Genomic DNA, 14,269 nt, shown 5'->3' on the forward strand with positions numbered 1-14,269 from the left:
ATCAAATTGAAATTAAATAATAAACGGCTAAGATTGTTTAGAGCAAATCTAACGGTTCGTATTCCATGTAAATTAGGCAGTTGAGATCGGGTCAAATCTAACGGTTCGTGAAATCCAATCCACGCGTCGCATCCACCACTAATAACACTCAAAGGGGTAAATATTTGGTGTGTGCGTACGGATACCACAGTTAGGATCCAATCAGGTAATTGACGGTCGATATCCATTTACTAACTTTACAGTATGATCCAACGGTTTACATTTGATCGGACAAACAACGGCTGAGCTTATTGGTTTCCAAAGAGCGGTAATAAATACAAAAAGGTTTATATAATAATACGTTACGTTTGAGTTGCAGATGCTTCTTGTACGGACACAGCTTCATCTTCGTCATGCTTTTCCGGCCGAACCAAAGAGACGCATCTTGTCCGCAACCACCGCTTTCATGGCGTCTCTGGCCGCCGACATGATGTCGACGAGGTCAGCCTTTCCCGCAGACCCGAGAGAATCCGTGTAAGCCTTCCTCACTTCGGTGTTCACGTTGAACTTCCTCACACCTCTCTCTATGCATTCCTGTTCTCATTCCGACACAACAATCAGTTAGTTCCGTTCCGATCGAGATCCATACAACATATGAAAAAACTTCGATAGAATCTGCAACATTTTCGATGCTGAAAATGCGGAGAGAGAGGATGAATTCTATACCTGGATAAGCTCCTTAGGCAAACCCGAGGCTCCGTGAAGCACCAGAAAGACGCCTTTCTTCGAGCTCAAGTCGCGCAGTTCCTACGAAATTGGAAGGTCGGTTCGAATTCAGAATCCATATGCCTAGGATGGTATGAGCAATTTCCCGTAGAGATGATTTCAACGTCAAAATGCAAATCATGTTCAAGAATCCAAACCTTGAGCAAATCAAGCTTGAGGTTCGGGCCAGACTCGGGGTATTTCCCGTGGATATTCCCTATACATACCGCCAAAGCATCTATTCCGGTCTCCATAAATTCCTCAGCCTGAAAGCCATTGTAAAGAGTTTTAGGCACTGTCGAGATAGTCAGGTAAGAAGTTTTTGATAATCAAAGCTTAAAACTTGCAAGAGACCTGATGGACGTTGGTGAGCTTTGCTTCGTAATCTTCTACAGTCAAGCCATCCTCGGTTCCCGAGAGCCTGCCGAGTTCAGCCTCCACCATGACATTCTTGGAACAGGCCAAGGCCGTTATGTATTTCGTGTAAGAAACGTTCTCTGCGAAGGAAAGATGAGAACCATCTACCATCACCGAATCAAAGCCCTGAAGGAGAAGTCTTTATCAGTACATAGAACCAAAAGTGCAAAACGACATAGACGTTGGATAGAGGACGATTTGTTCATCTTACGAGCTCGAGAGCTTCAACTAGCTCCTCCTTCGTATTCCCGTGGTCAAAGTGCACAGATATCGGGACCTACCCACAATGTTTGTTGGATAATCAGCATAACCAGTGGAAGTTAGAGAGTTAATTTCGAAAACGGACAGTTAAAAGCTGCATAGGCTCGCCCTTTTCCCGAAGACCATGGAGACGGTAACTCCATTTATATATATTTTTCGGACAAAACTCATGGTGAGATTGTCGAATATGAATACAAGAATCGGGATTGGAATGTGGTGAATAAAAAAACCCGAGCGAGAGATCCAACTTACCCTGGATTGTTCAGCCGCGGAGATGCAGCATGATATCAATGGAATGCCTCCTTTCTTGAAGGCGCTTGGATGGATCTAAAATCGTAGCCACGGGGAAAAGGAAAAGACATCGACTTTTAATGTCATGTCTCTGATAAAACATATATGGTCTCATTTCATTAGATCAATTGATCTTTCGTTGAGAGCACTAACCTGCAAAATGGCGGGACTGTTTCCTTCCTCTGCAGCTGCAACAACTGCTTCTACTCCCTCCAAGTTATAGACGTTAAATGCCCCAACCGCATATCCGCCTTTTTCAGCGTTCTTCGTACAGAAACACGACCTCAATATACGACAAAAGAAAACAAGGCTCGTATACTGGGCGAGTATGAAGAGAAACACTTACAAGAAGAAGCTCCTTCGTAGACCGTACAGCTACAAGAGACCACGATTTCACAACTTCTGCAAGAGCCGTGCTGCTACCGACATTACCTGGACCGATATTTTGCAAATTTCGTAAAATAAAGACTAAATTCTTTTAGTTAAGAGAAAAAGATTGGATTTCAAACTGTAAGTTACCCGGGAAAACGATATAAGGGACCCCGGGATGTCTACTTTCTGGACCGAGCTTCCATACCGGAACACCAGCAAGAGCTTGTCCGACCACGAGTGCCCGCTTTGCTTTCAGTGCTTCTGTTGCTGTGTCGGATGACGTAATCCCACCCTAAACAAGAAAATTAAACATCACATTTCCAAAAGAAGTTTGGACAACGATATTTGAAATGATCAAGAGCCGAGAATACAGAATTTGGGGGCCATATAGCATGGAAGTAGAAGGTAAAGCCTTAACCCGAGACAACAAGTTTACAGTTCAAGAAGACTAGCAAGGACAGAAAACAAAAGTACCTTTGCAAGAATGTAACGAGGTCTGGTTTTTATACGGCTAACTACTTCAACAAGAGCAGAGCTCACTCTGCTATTGATATTAAGACTCTCAGAAGATGCTGCAAAAGCAAAGAACGGATGCCATTAATGAACACTGTCACAGGAGAGAGTGGCTAACTGGTTGACATGTGATTTATGAATTTAATAACCAATATTTATACACTAATGGGAGGTTAATGATAAAGTTAAAAGACAGAGAGGGAATAAAGAAACGAACTTTTCCCGGTGATGAGCTCACGACTGCTCATGATCAGAGTATCCCTTCCAGCCCGAAGGTAAGCATCGGCCATCTCCACCGCTCTACTGATTTCCGCATCTCTCACTTCCGTGGACATAAGAGCAACTTTCTCTACAGATATCTGTTAACAAAAGCTTGATCTTATATACCATAGTGTGATTTCTCGTGAGTTATATCTAATCTCTTTTTACCTCAATGCTCCTTAACTTCTGCCCGCACCGTGATCGAAGCTCTTCCACCTGTTAGTTCAAACAAAACGCCTCAGAAATCGGAATTGTTTATTTCAGTTAACCATATGATGCAGATGAAATCAGAATCAATCGAGAAAGTTAACCTGCTTTGTTGTTTTCGGGACGTATGAGCCTACAACAATTAACGCACCATTCCTTTCTCCGTTAATCCCGAAATCTTTTGGCAAGACGGGATCTTTTGGAATGATCCCTATTCTGGCCGATACAAAGCTAGCAGCAGTGCGGCACAAGAAAGATTTGCCTTTCAGTTCGGCCTGTCAAAGACAACGTTACTTTAGAAAGAACGGAAAGAACAGTAGACAAGAAAAGAGCCATACATGGAGATTGGAGGAATAACACGGCAGCTTACCTGGATCATACCCGCTGAAAACACAGCCATGTCTCTTTCACTAGCTGCGTTGACAATACATGTTGATCCCTGATCCACCCAGGAAATGGAAATATTTTTAAAACTTGCAAAGCAACATTGAAGAAACAAACCCTACAAATTTCTGATGGTCTGTGACAGTATACTGAGAGCGAAATTCTACAAGTTGATCACAACATTTTGGTTGCCCAAAAGTAAATACATGTGCATATAAGCGAGTACCTTTTTCAAGCTGCACAGAAATTCGCATACTGCATCAGGCCCACCTTTTCTTAAGAGCGGGATCGAGATCGACGCAACGCTGTTGGCAAATGCGGCCTGCTGTTTTCTCCTCTACCCACTAGAATTATATAAAATTGTGTGGGTTACCATCAAATAAAAGTGCAGAGACAAATTATAATGATTTTTGCTATGGCGGAAGAATTCAAACCTCGCGTAGGTTTGAGGATTTATATCCAAAGGATGCATCTTTAGCAAACTCTGTCTCTCCACCAGGAATAAGCCTACAATGTTGTCCATTGTAAAGACCATCAAAACTTCATGCTACATGTCTCTCGTGTAATGTCAGTTGGAATTTCGCCCAGAAAGGAACCAGTATTCACAAAATATACCTGTCAGAATCTGCAACATAATGTACATCGTCGATAGTATAACGTCCTCCTTGAAGGAAAAAGGGGCAAATAATCCATGCATCCATTTCTCCCAGTATCGAGACAGCGGCATCTGCTTCCTGTATAGCCTCATAGTATCTAGTTATGACATTGCTGGAACGCTAGGTTGAGATAGAAGATTAAATGACTGTTTTACATTTATCATGTTCGGTTCACTGAACTTACCTCGGGAAAATGGCCACGTAATGTTGAATCACCTCGCAAGACAATTGTGTACTCGGTGTTGCTAACTTCTTTCGAAGCAGCAGATAAGTTCCGGCATATATCTTTGATCAATGCACTAGCCTGTTGAATATACAAATGAACTTACAGAACAGTTGCATTTGCTAACTTCAAATAACGTCGTTTAATACTTTCACGAGAGTAGAACTCTCCAACCTCTTAAACTGTCTATATGAAAAGAAAAGAACTAACCTTTTCAGAGCTCAGTGCCCTGGAATTTGTCAAGATGAAGAAACATGCCGGCTTTTTCTTGAATTCCTCAACAATTGACTTAATGCTCCTGCCGGAATGCAAGACATAAGAATGGCACATGAAACATGAATTCAGATCAGCAAGAGAGCAACATCTTTTCAAACTATTTGTGAAGTGAACTAATGATATGTCTTTTAGTTGATAGTCAAATTTTGTTTTGAGACAGAACACTAGACTAACCATTCTGTTAAAACTTCTACGTCATGAACAGTTTGTGTTCCGGTCGGATCATCATCCAGAACAACCAAAGTTTTTGAATTCCTAGTTTGTAGTTTCTTTATGTCATCTGTGGGATCCACAGGCCACTCAGATGGAAGTGATTGCAACGCTTCCTGTTTCTTCAGAACAGGAAGTTTCCCTTCGACTTCAACGCCTGCAAGTGTTTCATATACCTAACAATATAACCAAGAAGAATTTGGTTAGCTTTAACATGAATGACACAACACAAACAATCAGCCTGAAGATTGCTTGTACGTAAAATGGACATATCTGATCAAACACTTCAATTTCCCAGATATACTTTGAGAAGAATAACTAGAAAATATAAATGTGGAAACCATGTTCAATGTTTCATATTCTAATAGAGAGGAAATCTAAGAGGTTTCGACTTCAGATATCGTCGAAAACATTGCCAAGGGCAGCTAAGAAGAACCATCAACAGCATACACTTTTTCTAATAACTAACAAAATGACGGCAGCCTTTTCCAGTTGGAAGAGAACTTTTCCAGTTTGAGAGAATTGATAATCATACCTTAACAACTCCAGCATCGTCTATCCGTCCCCAGCCAGCAGCAGAGCCTGTTAATAAATACCTTTTAAGCATTCTTGTGTCCATCAAGACAGGAAAAAACAGGAAACGGAACTGTAATTATATAGCATAGAGATATTGCCTAATTTGCTCTCGTGGGATGTTTTTTAGTGGCACTTACAGAGCATTTAAGAAAGGATGAAACTAGGAGCATTACAAAATATTCAAGAATTTTGCAACAAGTGAACTTCCAAAATCAGAGCAATGGTTCAATTTTAAATGGTTGAATAGTTACAACCAAAATGCTGAAAATGGAACATGAGCTCAAGACGAAATAAAAAGCTGCACTGAGGACAGTAAACTACATTTGCTATGATGTAGTAGGCAGATTAGAGAGTACCGGCTAAAAACAGCTGGTGTGCCACAGTTGATACACAGAGTGGAACTTTACGGGATGAGCCTTCTCGGGTCACAATGCCCTGCAGTGAAACTCCACATTAGTTAATCAGTAAGCGAGAATAACTGTTTAAAAAAAACAGAAACAGCAGGTAATCTTACCAAATCCTTCACAAATATGTCAACAGCAGAGTATGGTGTATAATCATTATCCAGCATATGAGGAACCCGATTCTCAAACATCCTGCAAGTTACATAATCGTAGTCTTTCATAAACATATGGACCAATGACCTACACAAATGTATTTCTCATAAACTTGTAAACATAAATAAAATAGGAACAGAAAAGAAAGCAAATGACACGAGAACCATGTAGGAAAATTTACAAAATATGGTCAATGTCATATGCACTTTTCATCAGAAGTTCTATCACTTGAGATGATAACAAGCACTTTTCAAGAGATAAGAAGTTATTTCATAAAGCTCTTGGATACGTACCAAGATGTTCCCCCAGAGTTGGAGATAGCATCGAATAGCTTTCGGGTATTGAGGCCTAATCGAGCTCCGAATGCCATTGCCTCGGCAGCTGATGCAATATGAACTCCAGCAAGCAATTGATTGACCATTTTTATCCCACTGTGGAAGACATTATACAAAAAAACAACTGAGGGCCATCCATGTCAATCAAGAAAGATCATAATGGATGAGAACAAAAGAACAACTAAAATCTACCTTCCTGCCCCACAACCTCCTTTAATCACGTAGAGCTTCTCACTTAGTGCTGCTCAAGAATACAAAATAACACAGTCACATCCAAGTTATGTGAACAAGAAATATTTCACCAGAAATGTGGATACGTAATCTTCACCTGATAAAACCGACCCTGCAGACTTGAGCGCTTCATCAGTACCAGAAGCCATTATCTGAGATAACAAAATACTTCAGAACAGCTCACGGCAGAAACACAATAAAGAGAAGTCTAGATTCCATACCGTAAGGTCCCCTGAGGCAGCCTTCTTAACGCCACCAGAAACAGGAGCATCCACCAGTTTTATATCCTTGCCCTCATCTGTGAAACACCAAATTTCACAAGTAATTACAATTGAATTTAATCAAATCAAACCAAAACTTGACAACACTATTCTGGTGAAGGTTCTCATAACTCATGTATTGTGAAACAATGAAAACTCACTCTCTAGACGCTTTTCTAGTTGGGTGACAAATGCGGGAGAGACTGTTGAGGCAAGTACAACAGGTCTTCCAGATGGAAGAGCTGAAAATTCGTGAAGCAGAACATAGAAAAATCAGCTCAAACTTCCAGCACCAAAGATAGGATGATATAAATATACCTTTGACTGCTCCACGATGTCCATACAGAACATCCTCGGCCTGAACCTCGTTTGTTACCATAATCACAAGAACATCTACATCTGCAGGAAAAAAAATTGAAACAATTATCTCATGTGAAAATCAATTGACTGAAGTTAATAAATTTGAACTGCAAGTCCCTCTAGATTTCGAGGATTACCTTTAGCGGCATCGGCTGGTGAATTTGCGGCTAACCCGCCGGCACTCTCAAATCTGTCAAGGGTTGGCTTGTATACCTGCAATTTAAACAAGCACCTAGCGTTTCATTTCTAACAATCCAAATCTTACTGCATTAAAAAAAACACTCACACACGCACAAAAGTTTAAAATTTAACAATCTAACAGCTAAAAATAAGAAGATCTATGTATGATCCAGCTCAAGAACTCAAGAGGCAAATCATGAATGCTAAACATGTATACCATAGGTTGTCTAGAAATTTTAACATTGGACTGTTTTCTAATATTAAGACTTACGTCAAAGCCAAGAACAACACAGTTGGATTTCAACAGGTGAGTTGCCATGCCAAAACCCATTGCTCCAAGACCAATAAAACCAACTCTATTCACAGGCTTTGCTTGGGTAGTAATTTCTTTGGCCAACTCCTCTGGCTTGTAAAGTTCTGCATTGGCTGCTTCCGTTAAGCCAACACCGAGTACTTTTTCCCATACCTGCTCAATCATTATGTGAATATTGTTAGAAGATAGTACATCCTTCTTTTGTTCATGTATTCGGTCTATGATGGTATTTTTCAGTTTAGTTACAGTAATGACAAGATCACAGAGCACTAAAAGAACACGTGGAAAGAACTCTGTTCGTGAACCTTAGCCAATGGAGTAGCTGGATCATCTCCTTGCATATGTGAAATTCCTGAGGAAGGAAGAATTATACTTAGGATTAAAAAGATGAAAGAGTGGAAAAATAAAGTTTCTCCAATAAACAATCGTTATGCTAGTCATAAAGCCATATTCCTTCATATTTGATACATACCGAGGATTAACTGTTGACGTGCAATTGCCAAAAGTGGAACAGGAAATCGGAGTGATTTGGCTTTATCTTCTACGATGCCCTTGAATTATAAAAGTCAGTCAGCCTCCTCGTTAGTACGCATGTGAAAGGAACAAAGACTTGATCACAATGAATGACTTCATCATGAAAAAAGGCTATGATAAAATTTCTATCTTTATCAGGACGTCATACCAGATTCTGCGAGAGATCGTTAAGGAAATGGCTCTCGACATCACCTTTCAGCAGCAACGGAATATGATTCTTGAAAATCCTGAAAACCAAGTATACAAATGAAAAATCTGTGATAAACTGCAATGGAAGATTTAGTGGCATCTCAAGGAAGCATAAAAAAAATTCCCTTAAGGGGAACTCTCCAATGAGCCTACCTGTCAAGTTAGTTTTATAAATATTCATGTTCTAGCTTGCGTTTTCAAACATCCACATATTACGGACAAGCTTAATTGAAATTGTCTCTAATCTCCCCACATTCAGAAATACTGTACCCTGCATATTCATTTCCCTTCCCCTGATTAGACTACAGTTATAGCACATCCAATATCACATGAATTGTTATTGTCCCTACCATGACAGTCTTGCTAAATATCTATAATTTCCTTCAAATCTGTTATGGGAAGACATTATTTTACTCACAGAAAAAGGACGGTGCTTGCAGAAAAAATCATACCATGAATTTCCAGCAGCATTTGAAATGATGTCGTAAACAATCCACGGATGAATACCCGCTTGGGAACCTAAAGATATGGCCTCCACAGCAGCAACAAGATGAATGCCCTCAAGTAGATCATTCACCATCTTTACTTTGCTGATCAGGACAAAAAAAAAACAAAATAGGTAACATGGTTTCTATGACATCAAATCATCAATGGTCATTTCATTTCAATCATAAAAACATCTAGATATCTTTACATAGTAATGGGTTTCACGAGCGAGGTGGAATAAACTTTTGATTCAAGGAAAACAACGACATAAAGTAGCAAGAAACAACTGACAAAGACCATGGTTACAGAAAAAGATAAATTGTCGGGAATGAGAATTTTATGCCAAAAGGTTTAAGCATTTTGATGATCCTCTTTAAATCTAAATACTGCAAAACCAGTGTGCGAGTCTAACAATGTCAAAAAAAAAATACACAAGAAATTCTAGAATTTCGACAAAATTTCAATGTTACTATAGAAGCTAGCATTTATTTATCAGCGCATACACAAGGGTTTTTAAGCAAACAAACCATTGAACCCTGCAGTGATCATAAGATGGCTTACAAACTGGAAATTTACATACCTGCCAGCACCAATTTCCCCCTCAAAAGTGTAAAGCTTTTGGCACATCGCTTCATGAAATAAATAAATGGTTGTAGTAAATATATTGGAATTCTCGGAAAGTACGTATCTGAAAGGAATCTCTATATTTGAATTAACATTTACCAGCAAGGTAGGGTTGTGCTCTTGCAATCGAATCTGACCTTCCAGATGATATTACCTTAAGATTTAGAACGAAAAAGGTTACTACTATTATCGCGAGGCGAGAGATCAACGGACAGACAAGAAAGTGTGTATACCATCAGTTTTCCGTCGAGAACTTCAGACTCTCCTTTCAAGACGTATGCATCTACCACGGAAATCCGTTCTCCGTCCTCTGCAATAGAAACAAACCCAATTTCCAGACTAGGAGCAAAATACAAAGTGGATCGCTAGATATGAATCTTAGAAGACACTTTCGGAAACAATATCAAATCACAACCTGCTAGCTGATTTTCTAGTTTCTGGATGTGTGAAGGTAACACAGTCGAGCGCAAAACTAAAATAGCGCCGTCCTGAAGGCCTGTAAAAGGTATCGAAGTGTAAGTTTCCTGCGCAAAAGTAATGGTAAAGCGTATGCCAGCATGAGGATAAATGAGCATTGGGATGACCTTTTAGGATACCATCATCACCAAAAATCACATCTTGCCCTTGATCAGAATGAGACGACGAGACCACCACAGCTGCGGCGCCTGTGGAATAGAAAGAGAGGGTACATTAGAAGATACTACATGCCATTGGACAGGAGACAATTTTATTAAATAAACCCGAGGAATGGAAGGAGGAACAGGAAAAAACTGTTAAATGTCTGATATGTGCTGAAATGCATAAATTTGTCACACTCGATTCTCTACCTTTTCCGGCATCCATAGGGGTGGCACAATTACGACCCCCCAGCTCAGAGAACTTGTCTGCCAAATCTGTGCTTATCTGCGTTGTAATGATTCAAGTTTCATCAATGAACCGTGTTACTTTAGCCCTAAATCTTGGTGTCTGTAATTCTTTACATAATTGCCAATTACCAATCCTACAACTAACGTTTTGATCCGTTTCTTTGTCCTCTTAAGGAGTAATCCAGTAGTTTGTGAAAGTGCAGAATCAAGTTTAGGGCTTTTGGGTCGTTGAAAAATTCAACATTTCCAAAACCAAACAATTTCACAAACTTCTTTTGAATTTGACACCAAAAACGAATATATTAAATTTAAACAAAATATGTGAATTGAGCCGAATCTTGTAAAGATAGTTCGTTCAAATATAAAATTATCCCTTCCAGAATCGAGGTTTGATTTCCAAATTGATCAAATTCGTTTCATCGGGACACTTCGTTCTCCAGAACCCATGTTCCGCTTTGTTCTATCACTGGTTCCAAGAACATATCATTTCCAATCAATTATCAAGAAATGCCAGGCGTGTGAAAAATTCCCCCAGAAGAAGAAGAAACGGGAAAGAAAATCCCCAGTAACTTCAAAGAAAAAAGAAAATTTTCCCGAGAAACTGGGAAAAAGATCTCAACATCCTGACCTAGACCCGGAAATTTCTCGGCTGACAAACTCTAAAACGAAGAAACGCATGAATGCGCATCAAATTCCGCAAAAACAACGTCAAAAAAGGAAACCAAAAAAAGGAGAGATGAAAAAGATTACCTCAAAAGCTTGAACTCTAAAGCCAGAGCGGAGAAGAGAAGAAGCTAATTCAAAGCTCAGAGAATCCAACCCGAGGAAACCGACAACGAGATCGCCACCGAGACCGGCCATTTTCTCTGACAACCTTTGATTCTCCGACGTCTCCACCGATGACAACGTAGAGGTCAACGAGATACCTTTTTGCTGATGCATCTGCGTCCATTTATATATTTGAATTTCCACCTGGACGTTGCGTGGACAAAGAATATAATATCCGAGCTGGAAAATAATTCCTATCTTTTTTAAAAAAAAATCTAGAAGAACTAATTTGGGCTGCCCAACAAGGGAGATTAATTTGTTTCTTAAAAACTAGTTTTAGAGTTTTTACTGTCCTAAGCTAAATTTATATTTTACGATATATATATATATATATATATATATATATATATGTTTAAAATTAGATTTTTTTCTGGCCTATTGAAAAAATTTGGAAAAATCTGATATATATATATATATATATATATATATATTTGAATTTTAATCTGCTTCCATTTTTATCAACATTATTATTTTTTACATGGGAGATAATTAATGTTATCTAATTGAGATCGGGTAAGAAAAAAGCGATTGTTGATAATTGTGTCGGTGTTTTGTTTATGTGGTGAAATGTCATTATCGTATAATAAATAAGTTTATGATATTGTTTTTTTTTCTACCGAATTATGGTAGTTTTTGTAATAATTAGTTTTCTTTCTGAATATTTAGGTATAAATCGATGGATATAAGACTAAAGGTGCAAATAATATGATATTTGAGTTAGGGGAGATGATGTATCAATATTTAAAAAAAAAACAATTTGAAGATTTTTAGGAATTAATTGGTATTACGGCATCATAAATTTTTATATTCCCCCATCAAAAGTTATAATCCAGCCTATTATGCCGAGTATATATATATCCTGCATATACACTCTGTATCTTCTTGTTTGGGCTTTTCCATATTTGTCGGAGATATGTTCCAAGATTTTACTTTGGATGTATCATATCATTTTGCTAATGTTCCATCGGATTTGGAAACTTCATTTAAATATATTATTATGCTTGTGTGTCCAATTCCAACATGCTTAAATATTATTTTTTTATATAAGAAAATGTTTTATTCGTAGTTTACCGAATTCCGAAATGGTAGATAACCATCCCGGGGGAAAAAATCTAAATTCTAATAATTAAATAATTAATCATCTTCCTGTCCACTTTAGAATCGTGAAAAAAAAACACTAAATTAGTATTTAAATAAATGAAACAAAAACAGAATCCCATCTGTGATTTTTACAAATCGGTAATTACGAAACTAATCCAGATTTAGTCAAAAATCCTAATAATTAATCATCTTCCTGTCCACGTACGTGGCGGATCACAACAGAACTTATCGACAAATCAGCCCATTATTAAAAAAAAAACAGAACAAAAAAAAAACACAATCTAACTTCTCTCTCTATATATACACAGACACCAAAAGGAAAAAACATAACAGTATACGCAGCAAAACACAACACAAAACTACGTCGTTTTACCTTAAAACGGAAAAGACATGGAAGCCCTGAGACTCGCCGCCGTCGCCGTGCTCCTCCTCATCCACTGCTCCGCCGCCACGTCGGATCCGGCGACTCCGGCGCCACCGTCCGGAGGAGCACAGGCAATGCCGTGCATACAGAGGTTGATGCCATGTCAGCCCTACATCCACTCTCAGAATCCGCCGCCGCCGACATGTTGCGTGCCGTTGAAGGAAATACTCGACAACGACGTGACGTGTCTCTGCTCCGTCTTCAACAATCCCGACATGCTCCGATCTCTCAACCTCACCAAATCCAATGCTCTCGATCTCCCCAAGGCCTGTGGCGCCGATGCTGACGTGTCACGCTGCAAGAACGCCGGTAAATTACTAATGCGACGGCGGTTATGTCTCTAATACCACGCCGTTTTGTTTATATGTCTAAACGACGAGCCGTTTTTGCGTGTTTTTCTTATGCAGCGACTTCGCCGATAGCGTCGCCGTCGACTCCGACGGCTCCGGTGACACCTCCGGCGACTACCAATGGTATTTCGTATTCTCGACATTTATAATGAATAATTTTAATCCTAATAGAATTTCATTTATGTATTACCCATTTTGTATTGGTAATTTGTTAAAAACGTGTATTTTTGCTGGTAATATCATTTCGGTCAGTAATAATCTGTTTAAATTCTAAATATGCTGAATTTTTCAAACCAAAAAAAAAACCTGGAATTTTATCATATATTACGATTCTTTTGCTTACAATATCCATAATTTTTTTTAAAATAAATAGATAATGGGAAGTAAATCCCCAACTTATAAATTTTATTTTATTTCTGATTATTTTGGATAAAAAAGAGCTCATTGGCGTTAACCAATTAAACACAAAACCCTCTGATTGAAACAGGAAGCTCTTCCAACCCCGGCTCTCCATCAAGCCAAGCGGCGGCGGCGGCCACCGTCAGCTTTGTCGGACTTAACTTCGTATCTGCCCTCGTTGCAACTTTCTTCTTTTAATCTTTACCTATTTTTAAAAACTTTTAATTAGTAATTATTTTGTATCTTTCTTTTTATTTTCCATATGTAACATTACATTATGATCCATTTATTTCATCGTCTATTTTTCCATGTTCAAGTTAGCAAATATCATCCCGATATCCCTTCTAAAAAGGGGAAATTTCTGATGATAAATTGATGTATTTACTGTATGGTATTATACTTCACCGTCACCCCGATATCCAAATTCATTAGGAATATATCCTTAATTGTAATATTTATTTACAAATTTTTCACTATATAAGTTATTGTTTTTGTTTTAATTAATAAAAAAAATTCTATAATATATTCTATGTGATATGCGAATTCTTCATATTCGACTCGAAATGATTTCTCTCTGTTCGGATTCCAATTTTGCAACCATTTATAGCATATAACATGCATGAATTTCATCATGTGGAAAAAAGATTTCGGTTTACCAATTTCCAAATCATGTTATAATAATATTCATTATTATTACGAGCGAAAATCCCACAAATATACACCACTCTTCGGAATTTATTAAAAATACACAAGAATTTTTAATTTAACAAAAATATATATACAAACTTTCCTAAAATGTAAAAAATTCATCAAACCTCAAAATCATACCGTCGTCGAAAAA

At 38.4% G+C, this 14,269-nt stretch overlaps 2 protein-coding genes across 2 annotated transcripts; one reads left to right on the forward strand and one right to left on the reverse strand.

The window, feature by feature from the left end:
• Positions 1-190: 190 nt before the first annotated feature.
• LOC104812171 lies at positions 191-11,255 on the reverse strand. The gene is given in 43 exon segments (XM_010539200.2): positions 191-573; positions 706-786; positions 903-1,010; positions 1,099-1,287; positions 1,373-1,438; positions 1,675-1,749; positions 1,867-1,977; positions 2,060-2,145; positions 2,233-2,377; positions 2,560-2,657; positions 2,816-2,957; positions 3,028-3,075; positions 3,171-3,341; positions 3,437-3,505; positions 3,677-3,764; positions 3,766-3,794; positions 3,885-3,957; positions 4,066-4,184; positions 4,291-4,410; positions 4,540-4,627; positions 4,780-4,991; positions 5,351-5,397; positions 5,748-5,826; positions 5,906-5,987; positions 6,242-6,379; positions 6,476-6,524; positions 6,612-6,666; positions 6,736-6,812; positions 6,936-7,016; positions 7,093-7,173; positions 7,272-7,347; positions 7,586-7,780; positions 7,933-7,979; positions 8,100-8,178; positions 8,310-8,388; positions 8,803-8,940; positions 9,417-9,465; positions 9,560-9,614; positions 9,694-9,770; positions 9,876-9,956; positions 10,045-10,125; positions 10,288-10,363; positions 11,077-11,255. Coding segments are annotated over 43 exon segments (4,134 nt in total). The 5' UTR covers positions 11,188-11,255; the 3' UTR covers positions 191-390.
• Positions 11,256-12,602: 1,347 nt separating this feature from the next.
• Positions 12,603-13,829, forward strand: LOC104812172 (protein YLS3). Its single transcript, XM_010539201.1, has 3 exons — positions 12,603-12,988; positions 13,087-13,152; positions 13,517-13,829. The coding sequence occupies exons 1-3, from the start codon at positions 12,646-12,648 to the stop codon at positions 13,624-13,626; spliced, it is 519 nt and encodes a 172-aa protein (XP_010537503.1). The 5' UTR covers positions 12,603-12,645; the 3' UTR covers positions 13,627-13,829.
• The last annotated feature ends 440 nt before the right edge of the window (positions 13,830-14,269 follow it).

This window comes from Tarenaya hassleriana, unplaced genomic scaffold, assembly GCF_000463585.1.
Source record: "Tarenaya hassleriana unplaced genomic scaffold, ASM46358v1 Cleome2, whole genome shotgun sequence".
NCBI lineage: Eukaryota > Viridiplantae > Streptophyta > Magnoliopsida > Brassicales > Cleomaceae > Tarenaya > Tarenaya hassleriana.

What these genes read in the sequence shown, in the direction of transcription:
- LOC104812172 (XM_010539201.1), top strand. Translation starts at nt 12,646, where the DNA reads ATGGAAGCCCTGAGACTCGCCGCCGTCGCCGTGCTCCTCCTCATCCAC. An exon ending in GTCACGCTGCAAGAACGCCG is followed by an intron (nt 12,989 to 13,086) that starts GTAAATTACTAA and finishes TTTCTTATGCAG; the next exon opens with CGACTTCGCCGATAGCGTCG. An exon ending in ACCTCCGGCGACTACCAATG is followed by an intron (nt 13,153 to 13,516) that starts GTATTTCGTATT and finishes TGATTGAAACAG; the next exon opens with GAAGCTCTTCCAACCCCGGC.